Source organism: Anser anser (genome assembly GCF_964211835.1).
Source record: "Anser anser genome assembly, chromosome: 12".
NCBI classification, from domain to species: domain Eukaryota; kingdom Metazoa; phylum Chordata; class Aves; order Anseriformes; family Anatidae; genus Anser; species Anser anser.
In genome coordinates this window covers 8,647,479-8,661,811 of record NC_139733.1, presented here as the reverse complement: position 1 = coordinate 8,661,811, position 14,333 = coordinate 8,647,479, and the positions used below count along the sequence as shown (strand labels likewise).

General features: G+C 42.3%; 1 protein-coding gene across 4 annotated transcripts in view; it reads right to left on the bottom strand.

The window, feature by feature from the left end:
* The window catches only part of POC1A (POC1 centriolar protein A), a 57,230-nt gene that overhangs the window by 7,372 nt on the left and 35,525 nt on the right, over positions 1-14,333 (bottom strand). For 3 of the 4 annotated variants that reach the window (XM_083796309.1, XM_083796306.1, XM_083796308.1), the window contains exon 10: positions 5,097-5,234. The exons of the other annotated variant lie outside the window; for it this stretch is intronic. In XM_083796309.1, coding sequence (XP_083652435.1) covers positions 5,097-5,234 — 138 coding nt within the window. The remainder of the gene's footprint in view (positions 1-5,096; positions 5,235-14,333) is intronic. 4 annotated transcript variants of the gene reach the window in all.

Genomic DNA, 14,333 nt, shown 5'->3' with positions numbered 1-14,333 from the left:
TACGGATTTATTTTATTAAACCCATTGTTTAATCTACTGTTGTGGTTTAACCCAGCCGGCAGCTAAGCACCACACAGCCATTTGCTTACCCTCCCCCCTCCCTCTCTGGGATGGGTCAGAGAATCAGAAAAAAATGAAAGCCTGTGGGTTGAGATAAAGACAGTTTATTAGGACAGAAAAGAAAATAATAAATAAATAAATTAATAATAATAATAATGTGTACAAAACAAGTGATGCACAATGCAATTGCTCACCACCCGCTGACCGATGCCCAGCCTATCCCCGAGCAGCCGGCCCCCCACCCCGGCCAGCCACCCCTATATATTGTTTAGCATGACACCAGATGGTACGGAATACCCCTTTGGCCAGTTTGGGTCAGTTGTCCTGGGTCGGTCCCCTCCCAGCTCCCGCTGCACCCCCAGCCTGCCCGCTGGCAGGACAGAGCGAGAAGCTGAAAAGTCCCTGGCTTAGTGTAAGCACCACTCTGCAACAATTAAAACATCAGTGTGATATCAACATTATTCTCATCCCAAATCCCAAACACAGCACCCTACCAGCTACTAGGAGGAAAATTAACTCTATCCTAGCCAAAACCAGGACATCTACATCCAACATCTCAGAGAAGAAAGGGGCTGTTTATTCCTTACCAACACGTTTTGAAGACCATATCCCCAAATGTACGAAGTAAACTTGATTTACTCATTTGCATTACAAACACTGCACACACATTTTGAGTTTTATTTAAAAAGCATCCCATTTCTCCTCCAAGTCCTTTTTTTTTGTACTAAATATATTTTTTACAAAATATTTTTCTCCCCACCTCTGCAATCTCTTCTGGAAGACGTGAGATAATCCTTTAATCTCACTGGAGCTAAACTGTCCTTCGGTTCTGGCTTGGATTACCTTTCAGATTTAGTAACTCTTCACATTTCACTGCGTTGTTTTCTCCCAGCTTCAATACCAGATTAGCTTGGGGATGGATTTGAAACTGTTTCCTGTGGGTGGATTACCACAGCTATTTACGAACTTTTATGGTAACCTCATACATAGAACCATTTAGGTTGGAAAAGGCCCTTAAGATCACCAAGTCCAGCCATCAACCTAACACTACTACTGAGTCCACCAGTACACCATGTCCCAAACACAATGTCCACAACTCTCTCAGATGAAGAGCTTGAAACACTTCACGTGGAACAGACACCTTCCTTCTTCCCATGTTAAGAACAGTGGCTTTTTCCTCAGTGCTCACTGCACACCTGTGCTAGGGATTATCAGGGTGAATGGAGCAACTGCAGGTGTCTGGAGTGAGGGCAAGACTATACAAACTCTTTATGATAACAATTGAGAATACAAATCTTCCACTGCAGCTAAGATGCTTAACTCACAGATGATCATCTTTCATCACAGCAGTTCACCTGCAAATGCAGGAAATACATTTTAGATAGCACAGCAAATAATACCTGCTCATAATACCTACTCCATTTTAGTTTCAGCCAAAAATCATTTTTCTACTCCAGAACATTAAGGATAAGTTATCCTTAATCCAGCAAAATTACTGAGCATGTGCTACTCACCTGAAAAAGGCAAAGATTGCTTTATTTACATGTGAAATATGGCTACAAACCACGTTTAGAAAAAAGTACGAAGATGCTGTCAGGTTACATTAGACCGCTTTCTTACTTAAACCACAAAAAGGCCTGACAGAGTTGTGGTGAGGAGAAGAGGAAAGCTTCATCGAATCAAAGACCTGTTTTTAAAGAAGGCTGTCAAAGCCCTTAAGAGTAAAATCACAGCATGAAGTTCACAACGTAAAAAGAAAGCTTCATAAATCTAAGGGGGACATATCTATTAGCTATAACATTTACTGCTAGACATGGTACGCAACAGCCACTAGTTTCTTTAGTTCTTACTAGAGAAAGTTGTATCAGAAGTGCCAACTGAAGGAGCAAGTCTGCTCAAGTGCATCCCGCTGCACAGGACATAATGCCTCTACAGCCTCAGCATTTCTACTTTCAATTGGTGTCTGGCAGGAAGAGACCTCTTAATAGAATAAAAACGATTCTGCTGTATCCAAGTACACGACACTCCACTTCATCTAGAAATCTATTGTCAACAGAGGGAAGGTGTTGGTAGTTGGTGAGCAGCAGACAATGCAGCTTCAAGCGCGCAGCTCAGTACAAAGCTGTGCACTGGGTAGAGATGACAGGGTCCAGCTGATTTCTTCCTATCACATCTTTCAGCAGAAAATTTTGAAAAAAACACAGCATTTTTTCTCCTTCCCACTTTTTGCATTATACCCAGGTTAGCATGGTAAACCTTGAGATGATAGCTAAGGAAGTGTTAGAAAAACGATAATGCAAATATAAAATTAATCTGTTTCCCAGAGTAGTTTATCAGAACCTTAAGTTTCTTCCATATTATGTCTCCACATTATGTTAACACAGTGTTGGAAACTACGGTGAGCACAGAGAGTGCAAGAACTCGAGGTGGTACATTAGAAATATACCCAAGCTCCCACCGAGCTAACAAATTAGAAATTCCTGGAAAACCTGTAGACAGCTTCTGGAAATGGTGTGTCTGTCCCTTCTCCATAGCTAAGAAAACAACATAAAAAATATGGTCCTGCTTATGCCATTAGAGTTCTCTTTAAGCAAGCAATACACAGGAATTACGTAACAATGATTTTTAACAGAGCACCAGGAGACTACTGATAGTCTCAGCCCTTCTTGAAGAAGGGAAAAATGCTGATGCCTGTATTATGTTATTTATTCATGAAAGCTTTTAGTCGCATATTTATGAAAGCATTTTTTTAAGAAGTAGTGGTGTCCTTCTTTCATTGAAATAAGTCTGCAATTCCCAAGTTCTTGTATAAGAAACACCCAACATTAGCTTGGATCTGCAGGAAGCAGCACCCAGTTATGCTTTGGCAGAAATGGCTAGGAAAGATAACCAGACAGGTATCACCAGCTTCCGTTTCCGTCTCACTCAGACCAGAGCTAGCAATCAGATTGCTGTTAGTCCACCTGGTCAACATCTGATGGCATGGAAGAGGTAGCAATGGTGCCGTGCTGGACCTGTGCTCCCTTCTGTGTTATAACCCATCAGCATGGTGTGCCCACAAGGGAAAAAACGAAGTTCAGCTACACCAGCAGGTACCCTCCAGTTACCTTCCATTTCTTTGCCCTGCTAACTGCCTGCATCCCCCCTTTCAAGAATCTCATCTCCTAGTACAGGGATAAAGAATTCTTTCATGTTCATTTGCACAAGCTTGATAGTTTTGTGTTAACTTGTTTCACTTCTAAATACTAAAATGAAAATGAAGCATTGCAAAACCATTTCAACAACACATCAGGTACATCTACTTGTACACATGCATGGTATTAATATAAACTACAACATACAAAAACTAGAACCAATGCGAAAATAAGTACTGTACAGACAGCGAAAAGCTACAGGTAAAAGGTTGCTGAAAGCAGTTACTCAAGGCAGTGTGTTTTTTTTTAAACTATAGTTTCAGGCCTATTTCCAAATTTATTCTAAAACCTACTAATTTATTCCTCCCCCAGTGATCTCAGTTTCTCTCTTTTTTCTAGGTTTAAAACAATGTTTGGATTTTTTTTTTTAACGGTTACACAATACCTTCTAGAGATGTTTGCATTGCTTGTATCTAGTTTAAATCCCACATATACTGTTTACTGCAATATTTGCCTCCTCTAAACACCTATGAAGTTGAAAAGGAGCCATTACACATCCATCATCAGAACTGTGAATCTGATTTATGTAATGAAAGATAAAGATCACATTCCAAACTTACTAAGGAGACAAAAACAATAATAAAATATTTTGTGTATACACTTGGTTGCATTTTAATAACAAACATGCGGGTCTAACGTCATAGAAGATTTTTTTTTTTTCCCCTCTAGTGTTCTTAGGATTCTAAAGTTCTAAAGACTACAGAAAAGTGCTTTCTTGCATTTCTGCCAAATGAATTTTAAATATCTTGTGGTTTTCACTCTATACTATTTTAGACTGTCTGGAGTCCTGGAATGCTTTATATCCCTAAGTCAACCCTACTTCAAACCCCTGTTGAGCTCTCCAGTCCGTCATCTTACACTTTTTTTTTTTGATAACAAACTTCTCTCGAGAGAAGAGAGCTAACTCAAACCAGTAATCAGTGTGTTCAATACACAGTGTTCAAGATCTGCTTGTTCTTCCCTAGAAACAACACTCAAACTCACAGAAAAGCCCTCCCACACAGATTTTTTCCTTATAACCACCGTGGTGTCATCTACATATCACCGGTGTTTACTATCCCATGCCTTCTCCCTGCTTCTCACATCCCTTAAAAATACACAATGAAATTCAGTCCTAGCTCAGAAATAAACATTTCCTAACACGAGCAATGAAGAACGATTTGGTTAAACAAACAAACAAATAAAAACAACCAAAAATACAGCTCTATCCTCAAATTCTTATTAAACAAACATATGCTGTGATGGATCACCATTACCAGTTGGTGCTGTTCAAGCATTACTTAGGGTCTCCGTAGAAGAACTGCATGTTAATGCTTCTGCAAGGGATTAGTTGTTTGTTACTTGTGGGTGAGAGGCATGTTTGTGAGAGGGGCACAGAAGGGCCCAGATGCGTAGACGGGAGGAGAACACTGTAGAAATTGGACTGCGTAGGTGAATGTTGGGTGAGGGAAAGGAAAAGGATCTGAACAGTCTGCCTATAGACTGCAATGTAACAGGGGAAGGACAAGAGGCTGATTACTCACCAAGACAGAGTCCTACTGCCTGCTATTTTAGCCACGCCTTCAGGCATTACCTTGGATAAACCTTGGCTAATAGGATAAGGTACTACAGCTAGCTCAATTAGCTCTCTGCTACACTGCAGTACAAAGGAATGAGGGGAAGAGCAGGGCCTGAGTTGGAAGCTGACGGGAGGGAACGGATAGTGTCATACTGATAAGCAGATAAAAATAGATTTATCGTTACACTGCTAAAAAGCAGAGATTTTGGACTAGCCACACTTATTCTATGAAGCTATTGCAAAATATTCCCCTTTTCATTACAAAACCAAACAGCAAACCATACCTGAGTCAGAACATCCAGCTGTCCCATGATATGTTCCAAGGTAGTTGCAAGACTGCTGTCCTGTTGCTGCTCGTGGTTGCTACCAGAATCCTGAGTTTTAGTTTTCTTAAGGTGAACACCACAATCCATTTCTGATAGCTAGAAAAATAAACAGACAATCTGCTATTGCAATGCAAACAGCTGGAGAAGGATTTCTGTTTTATGAGTGGTAAAGAACAATTTATGTTGGGAGACAGTCTATGCTATTAAAAGGGCAAGAGAGAAATGCAACTGTTTGTTCTTGACACAGTTAAAAAAGGAAAAGCTGCTGCGGAATCATCCGTCTCCACAGTCTGGAGGGGTGTGTATGTTGTTGTTGTTATTTTTTTTAAAGCCTTCATGAGGAAAGGCAAAGCTTAGACAACAATCTTGGAACAATCCTGCTAGGTTTGAGATTTGTATATGCAAAGAGCTTTGGCACGTTCATGTGCTCCACAGACATAGACCATACAGGTAAACGGAGACTTACTGGAGCCATGTGAAGTACTACCTCCAAATTACAGAATGAAGCAAGCTACTCTGATAGGAGTCAAAGTTATTTCACCCCAACAGTGTAAGAAGAAAAAGGTTTAGTGTACCACACTGTAAAAGTCTCTCTCCATCTTTGTTAGCTGCAGGAAGGCAAGGATGCAATACCGTAATTAATTTCACCAAAATGATCCAATATGCATTACAACACACAGTTTTGATTTAATGCTTATAATTTTATTTACATCTTGAACTGGTTCTCCCTCCTCAATGAGGTTAAGAACAAGGTTACTTTGAAGTTTCAATTTCAACTGTTTTAGTTATGCAAGCCTGAATATTTAATTCCAAATAAATTTTTAAAACACATATAGATCTTTACTAGAGAACTTATTCTTCTTTCCTTTCAAAATGCTATCTTCCTTCTAGAACAAACACTACTTGCATTACTTACTTCATTATCACCAGTAGAAGTTGAGTTTATCTAAACAAGTTAGCCAACTGATTAAGCAATTGCAGACTTATATTTCCTAATTTACACTAACAGACATGACTTGAATCTAAAGCCAAGATTGCAGCACTCAAAACGTAGTTCACCATGGCCCAGTGCCTGGTGCAGTTGCATCCCACGGACGGAACTTACCAACTTACTGCTCACGTAAATGGCTGGAGCTTGCAAATCAACAAAAAGCAAGGAATTCTGACGGACTGAAAAACGGGCTCTAGGAGTACCTTCATCTCTTCTCTGCTACGAAGGCATTTCTGATTAGCACTCTATTTAACTATTTATCTCTACATTTGATGCAACAAGACCTTAGACCATCTCACATAACTTTAAACTGCTTAATGCAGTAAGATTATTCTTAGATAAAAACGTATGGAGGGTCTACAGGACCATGGTTCTCCATGAAAAAGCAGGCAGCTCACTGTCTTTTCCCTTAAGACTGGTTGGGAAGGGAAGTTCAGGCAGAACATGCTCCCTGTGCAATAGGACACAGATTGCTTGCAGCAATTTGGATTAGCCACAGCTCTTGGCCAGCACAGGTCACACTGCGCAGCCCTGGCACAGGAGCCACACTCGAACTACTTGTGTGCTGCAGGTTGCCCCAGAGCCACGTGTTGGTCACCGATGAACTAATTTGATTGACTAAAACATGCTTTTGCACATACAAGATAAAGCCAGCTTCACAAGGCTGCTATTTGCTGTGTAAACTTAAGAGCAAAACAAGAAAATGCAGTTGATCAACAGTGAATTAGCACTAAATAGCATGTTTTCTTGTTATGCTAAGACTGGCCATTATGTTTTGATGGTATAACTTTAGGCCAGCCAATCATGGCACAGCAGAAATTTCAGCAAGCTAACACTACATGCAACCCGCACTTAAAAAGCCCAAATGATGATGAGCCATCCACTTCAAAACCCATTAGAACAAGCTGACTCACAGAAGCAGAAAAATGACTGTAACAACATATTTTCTCCTCTAGCTTTAAAGCATATGTCAGACAGCTTTTCGTAAAAATCTGCTGGGTTGAACTCAGTTGATATTCTCTTTGCTACAGTACGCAGTACGGAGACTTTAAGAGCATGGCATATTTGCAAGGGTGGTATTGCACAGATGTTCCCACACGTTAGGCTGTAAGGGACAAGTGGTCCTCATCAGGTCAAGGTGAAGCCAGGAGCAGCAGCAGCTCTGTGTCACATACACCACGTTCTGCAGATCAGCTCACAGGCTACGCACCACCACTGGGAAAAGCCCAGCAAGCCACCTCCATGAAGCTTGCATGGGTTTCTGAAGGCACTCAATGGCGGCAACACTCCTCCAAAACAGAATCTACATGTAAAATGTGTGACAGTATGGCGTACTGCCCCATTTCAAACACTACAGCTGCTTGAAAGCTTACAGACCTTCGTGATCAAGAAGATAACTTGTAGGTAGCATCTTCAGCAGTGAAGTTTCGAGCCTGTGCATGCCCCTAAATTAGGGATGCATTCAGCCAACGACAAAAAAACAAAACAAAGCTATGTCAATGGGTCATAGACAGCGACTCCCAAAAAGGAGTCTTTTAACTGACGAAGGTCTTTGAATACTCAGTTCTAACATCCTACCCTGCCACAGCAGGTGCAAGAATCAAGTATCCAACATCCACACCTACAGACACCACGTTGAATTGCTGCCCACAAGGAGTCAGGCAGAGAAACTGAAAGCAGCTTGCTCCAGCCTCTTACTCATCCCACCCGCTTGAAAGGCACGAAGCTGCAACCGAAATCTGGAAGCTGGCCAAGCAGGCCTCTCAAAGAAGGGTCCTGTATACACTACTCAACAAAGGTTAAGAATCTGCCCACCACGGGCACATCCAGGGCAAGGTGATCTCATTACAAACACCTGCAAACCCTCAGCTAGCCACATATGAAAACACCACAAGCCTTAAATGCAGCCCACACCATACAGAGCAGCAGAAGGACAATAGCACAGGATGGGCGGATGGCCAGCCAGGCCAAGGTGGATGCTGCACACGCTGCCTCCTCTCAACTCAAAGGCGCTGCACTTTCCCTTTCACGGGTGAAACCAGAGCATTTGCATCCATCTGGATCAGACTCCATACAAGTCACTAGACTAATTTCAATTCACCTTTTTAAGAGCCTAAACTCAAATATGTACTTGTAGCAACACTACCCAAAGCGTAACAGAAACCTTGTGAACCAGGGGGAACAGCGATATTGTGCAGTCTTCCTACCATGACTTTGAGAAGAAAGGCTGTTTTTTAATCCTTTCCAAATTCCCATGCAAAATTACATTTTCCTTTAAGTGAACAAAAGCTTTTCCTGCATAAGCAGCACAACTGGGACTTCACAGAGCAGATGCTGAGGTGTTTACGTATCCTAAAACCAAGCAGACCTCCAGAATTTAGTTTGATATTAATTTCAGAAAGTTGCCAAACATTTATAAGAACTAAAACAAATTCTTCTTCATAAAAAAAAAAAAACAACAAAAACTAAAGAGACCGTGCAATGCTTAGAGCAACATGTTATTTCCCATAAACACCACCTTCACTTCTGTGATAGGTCAAATACAGCAGCAGCACTGGTTGGAGCTGCAGTAAGACAATGACGCTGCCTCTGTAGAACTGCATGTACAGCCTCCAAATTTGACAGTGGTGAGCATCATTGTGTGGTCTTTCAAAACCCTGCCCTCACATTTTAGTAACAACCACAAATATAGATAACAACAACATATATAGATAATATATAATAACAACATATGTAGATGTGTAAGTAATATATATAATTTGAAGGGAATACTTATATTCAAAGGGAATTTTGCACCCAGGTGAGGAAAAACTTAAGTGCCTCCAGACTAAAACTACTTTCAATTTGATAAAAAAGGATTAAATCAACCCTATTACTGACCACAAAAACGGACATAGAACCCTTCGCATAACAAAGTACAGCTCCCCTAAACTTAATAGGGATCTAAACCCTGCGGCGAGCCAGCCACTATTGATTTAAATTCGAACCAGCTTTAAAAATGATGTGGAAGAAGGGACAGACCACTTGGGTGGAATATAGGAACACTGTCAGAGAATGCAGGGATGTAATGAGGAAGGCCAAGGCCCGGTTAAAATTAAATTTAGCAGGAGACATCAAGGACAACAAGAAGGGCTTCTTCAAATACATCAGCAGCAAAAGGAAGACTGAGGAAAATGTGGGTGCACTGTTAAACGAGGTGGGTGCCTTGGTGACGGCAGATACAGAGACAGCGCAGTCACTGAATGCCTTCTTTGCTTCAGTCTTCACTGCTAAGGCTAGCCCCCACGCACTACCGAACCTGGAAACAAGACAGAAAGCCTGGAGAGAGGATGACTTTCCCCTGGTTGAAGAGGATTGGGTTAGAGGTTATTTAGGCAAGCCAGACACCCACAGATCTATGGGCCCTGATAGGATGTACCCAAGGGTGCTGAGGGAGCTGGCGTGAGTTATTGCTAAGCCATTCTCCATCATCTTCAAAAGGTCTTGGAGAACAGGAGAGGTGCCTGAGGACTGGAAGAAAGTCAATGTCATGTCATTGTCTTCAAGAACTGCAAGAAGGAAGACCCATAAAACTACAGGCCAGTCAGCCTCACCTCCATTCCTGGAAAGATGAAAGAGCAGCTCATCCTTGAGGCCATCTCTAAGCATGTGGAGGAAAAGAAGGCGATCAGGAGCAGTCAACATGGATTCATCAAGGGGAAGTTGTGTTTAACCAACCTGATAGCTTTCTACAATGAGATGACTGGCTGGACGGATGAGGGGAGAGCAGTGGATGTTGTCTACCTTGACTTCAGCAAGGCTTTCAACACTGTCTCCCATAACATCCTCCTGGGCAAGCTCCGGAAGTGTGGGATCCATGCATGGACAATGGTGTGGATTGAGAACTGGCTGGATGGCAGAGCTCAGAGGATTGTGCTCAACAGTGCCAAGTCTGGTTGGAGGCCTGTAGCTAGCAGCGTCTCCCAGGGGTCAGCACTGGTTCCAGTGCTATTCAGCTTATTCATCAATGACCTGGATGAAGGGACAGAGTGCACCCTCAGCAAGTTTGTGGACAATACAAAGCTTGGTGGAGCGGCTGACATGCAAGAGGCCTGCGCAGCCATTTGGAGGGACGTCAACAGGCTGGAGAGGAACCTCATGAGGGTCAACAACGGCAAGTGTAGGGTCCTGCGCCTAGGGAGGAATAACCCCAAGCACCAGTACAGGCTGGGGGCTGCCCTGCTGGAGAGCAGCTCTGCAGGGAGGGACCTGGGAGTCCTGGTGGACAGCAGGCTGACCGTGAGCCAGCAATGTGCCCTTGTGGCCAAGAAGACCAGCGGGATCCTAGCCTGCATCAGGAGGAGTGTGAACAGCAGGTCGAGGGAGGTGATCCTCCCCCTCTGCTCAGCCCTGGTGAGGCCCCACCTGGAGCATTGTGTGCAGTTCTGGGCTCCCCAGGACAAGAGGAACATAAAACTTCTAGAGAGGATCCACTGCAGAGCCACAAATATGATTAAGGGATTGGAGCATCTACCTTATGGGGAAAGACTAAGTGAGTTGGGCCTGTTTAGCCTAGAGAAGAGGAGACTGAGAGGGGATCTTATCAACCTCTATAGACACCTGAGGGGACAATGTAAAGAGGATGGGGCCAAACTCTTCTCAGTGGTGGCCAGTGATAGGGTAAGGGGTATAAATTGAACCACAGGTTTCATTGCCATATGAGGAAGAACTTCTTCACTGGAAGGGTGACAGAACACGAACAGGTTGCTCAGAGAGGCTGTGGAGTCTCCGTTGCTGGAGGTATTCAAAACCCGCCTGGATGCCATCCTGTGCAACGTGCTCTAGGTGATCCTGCTTGGCAGGGGCATTCGACTAGATGATCTCTGGAGGTCCATTCCAACCTTAACCATTCTGTGAAAAAGAGTTGCAAAAAATACAGAAAGAGCCCTGAAACATGCACTGTCTTCACAACAGTCTCAGTGCTGACAAGCATCACATCATTGCACAGACACTTGTGCTCCCATCCGCCTCACATGCAAGGTGAAGTGCCACCTGAGTGCTGCAGACAGGCCCCAGAAACAGTGACACTGCCACAGAGGTTTTACCTATTTTAGTCCGAGGTCAAGTGTGCATTTTATTCAGTGCAACCGAACAAATGTATCTGCCATTAAATATCTTATTACAACATCTGCTTATTAAGCACTGGGGGCATAGCAAGAAGCAGCTGAACATTAAGGAAGAATGGATAAGCAGTTTCAGAATACAATACAGCTCTCAGTGACAAAGGGAAAACAGAAGTGATTTATTTATAGCAACCACTTAAAGACAGCACAGTGCAACTACTTGGGGGAAAGGGAAAATTAATCAGCCTTCATTCCAGTCATCTCTTGCTGAACCTTTCATGAAAATCGTTCTGGCTACACAGCATTGTAGCCAGTTATTGTAATGCTGATTGGGGTGTAGGGGATGTACTAACTACAGAATCCATGTGCATCAGTAGTAAAACTGCAGTAGACGATTTTAAAAACGCCACTTTGCTTTCTAAATGGTGATATTTAGAAAATACCCCCTCTTCTCTCCACTGGAAGGGAGTAACTGAGTGGAGGGAAGGAATGGGTTCAGCTTTACCTCTAGTCCTTTAAATCAACTTCTACAGTGTATCTACTGTTTTGTTTTTAAACAGAGTATGATGTTACCAAGAATTAATTTTTAAATATCTTGGAAGATGGCATTGCCTTTAAGCAATACATCCATTGAATCTGTTATTGACTAAGTGCAATTAAATTCTTACGTTTTGGCTGAAAAAAATCCCCAAGAAGCAGCAGAGAATCAGGAAAAAAAAAGTGGTGCACACTGTTTATCTGGACTCCAATTCTGCTAATCCAAATGAGAAAGAAGTACCATTAAAGTCTTCTATTTTAAGGACTGATTTTCACCCACAGGTGAAGTGTTATTTTAAATGTATTCCCACAGAGCAACAGTGACATCCAGTGGAAACATATTAGCTTCAAGTTTCCAGGAAGGTCAGATGGAGTACGCTACCCTAGATTGGAGAACTCATTAAAAACTGAGAGGCAATCTCATTTCTCCCTGCTAGGTATAAAATACCGTTGATTGAAAACAGTTCTCTGAGCACAGACGTTTTCTAGACTGGAAAAGCATCCCTTTTCAATGTAGCACTGAAATTTCTGGTGCAATTGCATTCTTGGAGACTAGCACTACTCTACCTCTATGCTCCAGAACAGCATAGAATAACAGCTAGGATACAAATTAAATCAGTTTTGTCAAACAACTCATAGGATCACAGGCCACTCTTGCTCACCTCTTGTCTCAGCACTCAGTTTTGAGAACAGAAGGGGACGAGGGAGGGAAGGAGGAAGGGAGGGAATAAAAAGAAGGGAAGTGAAAAGTACATTACTTCCCTTTTATTTTTTGGTGCATTTTTAAGGCCAAAAATGATGTAGACAGGACCCTTCTCCCCACTGGTGTTAGTAAAAATACCAAGTGAAAACATTAAAACTTGGCACACCTACTGTAACGACCACGTTTTTCCATAGGCCAATAAATATTAAACCTGTGACAAACCCCAAGAAACATCTTTACCTCGTTAGATCCCAAGGCACTCTTGTACTCGTCTGCCTAATCAGACCTCTTGCAGAGACAGACAGATGGTGTAAGGTTTGTATATTTTAAGTGAAGCAGCTTCTTACCGTCCAGCTCTGCTAACTATGGTGCCAAGAAGGAAAAAGAACATGGGTTACAACTAATGGCCAGTTACAGTAGTCAGATACACAAACCCAGACTATCCTTGTATCGAAGTCTGCCCTTGGACTGACATTTACATTTGTTTGCAAATCCTGCATTCTGCCTCTGGAAGCGATACTATTTGTCAATCTCTGTCCAAGTGGTGGTTCTCTCCCTCCTCCAGCCTGACAGAAGGCTCACTTGAAGGGAAAAGCTGTTCCCTCCCTTCCCCTGTTTTCATCACCTCACTCTTCTAGTTCACTGTCTGTTGGTCCACTACACTTACTTCTAAATTCTGTAAGCATCGCTTTTAAAACAAGCAAAACACCAGTATTATGTCCTTTGAGGTAACTTCCAGTAACAAGCATCCATGCCAATTTGCCAAAAGCATCGAAGCTACGCGCTGTCCATGCACTGCAGGAGGTCTGTGCTGAGCACCGCTGCTCCACGTGCCATCTGAGATCAGGCTCGTGTTTTCTGAGCTACGTATTCTTCATTTCATTCAAGAAACTACAGGACCCAAATATAAACAGGAGAAACATTGGGAAGAACTTTCACCCAAAACTGAGTTATTGTTCTCTGGCTCTTTTTAAGATTGTTTTGGGAAAAGCTCCCCAAAAAAAACACTGCTAAATACTGAAGCAAAGTGTTTATCCCCTGCCTTAGGTTATCTGGCTACAGGTATTTTTACATCAAAGGCAACAGGCTCCAAGGCCAAACGCAGAACACACATAGTGTTCTCATGAAGTGTGAGCAACAGCTTCCAGCTCATGCTCTTCTGCAGTAGTTTCTCCTTTCTAATGAGGTATGTATGTATATGTTGCACAATGTATTACCATGCCTATGTCACATATGTATAAATTTGCCTGTTACGTATATATATATGTGTGTGTACACATACAGAAACATACCTCCTCCCCTATATATTATATATATACACACATATAAAACCAACATGTCCATTTGGTACTTCAGTTGCTTGAAGTTCGGATTTTAGCAGAGAAGTCTGAGGTCATATAAACGTTTAAAGCTTGAGCCATCTTCATCCATCTCTCTAAGCTGACACAGAACAGCAGCTTGGAAAAATACATAAATCTTGACTCTGTCTCTTTGCTTTGAATTATGACTCAAACATTAAAATAAGCCACATACTGCAGCAACCTAAGTGGGTGAATTTACATTAATTAACCTGAGATGTTGCTGAACTAAAAAGGCAATTTTTATTCTGACCAATAATGACATGTCAGGACGTGCCTTATTGTTCAGGAGTTTTAAAGAACAAATCTATTCACTGCAAGACAAGAAAAAATATAATTTGATCTTATTTCTGTGAAAAGTCTTGTTAAACCAGAACACTAAGGGTAACAGCTGTAGCAGCATGGCTGCTCCCATCCACTGTTGGGCAGAACTGTTGCAGGTTGTTGCCATCATTCAGATCCTCTTGGAAAACCAATCTGAGGGTGCTAATACCTTGCTTTTTC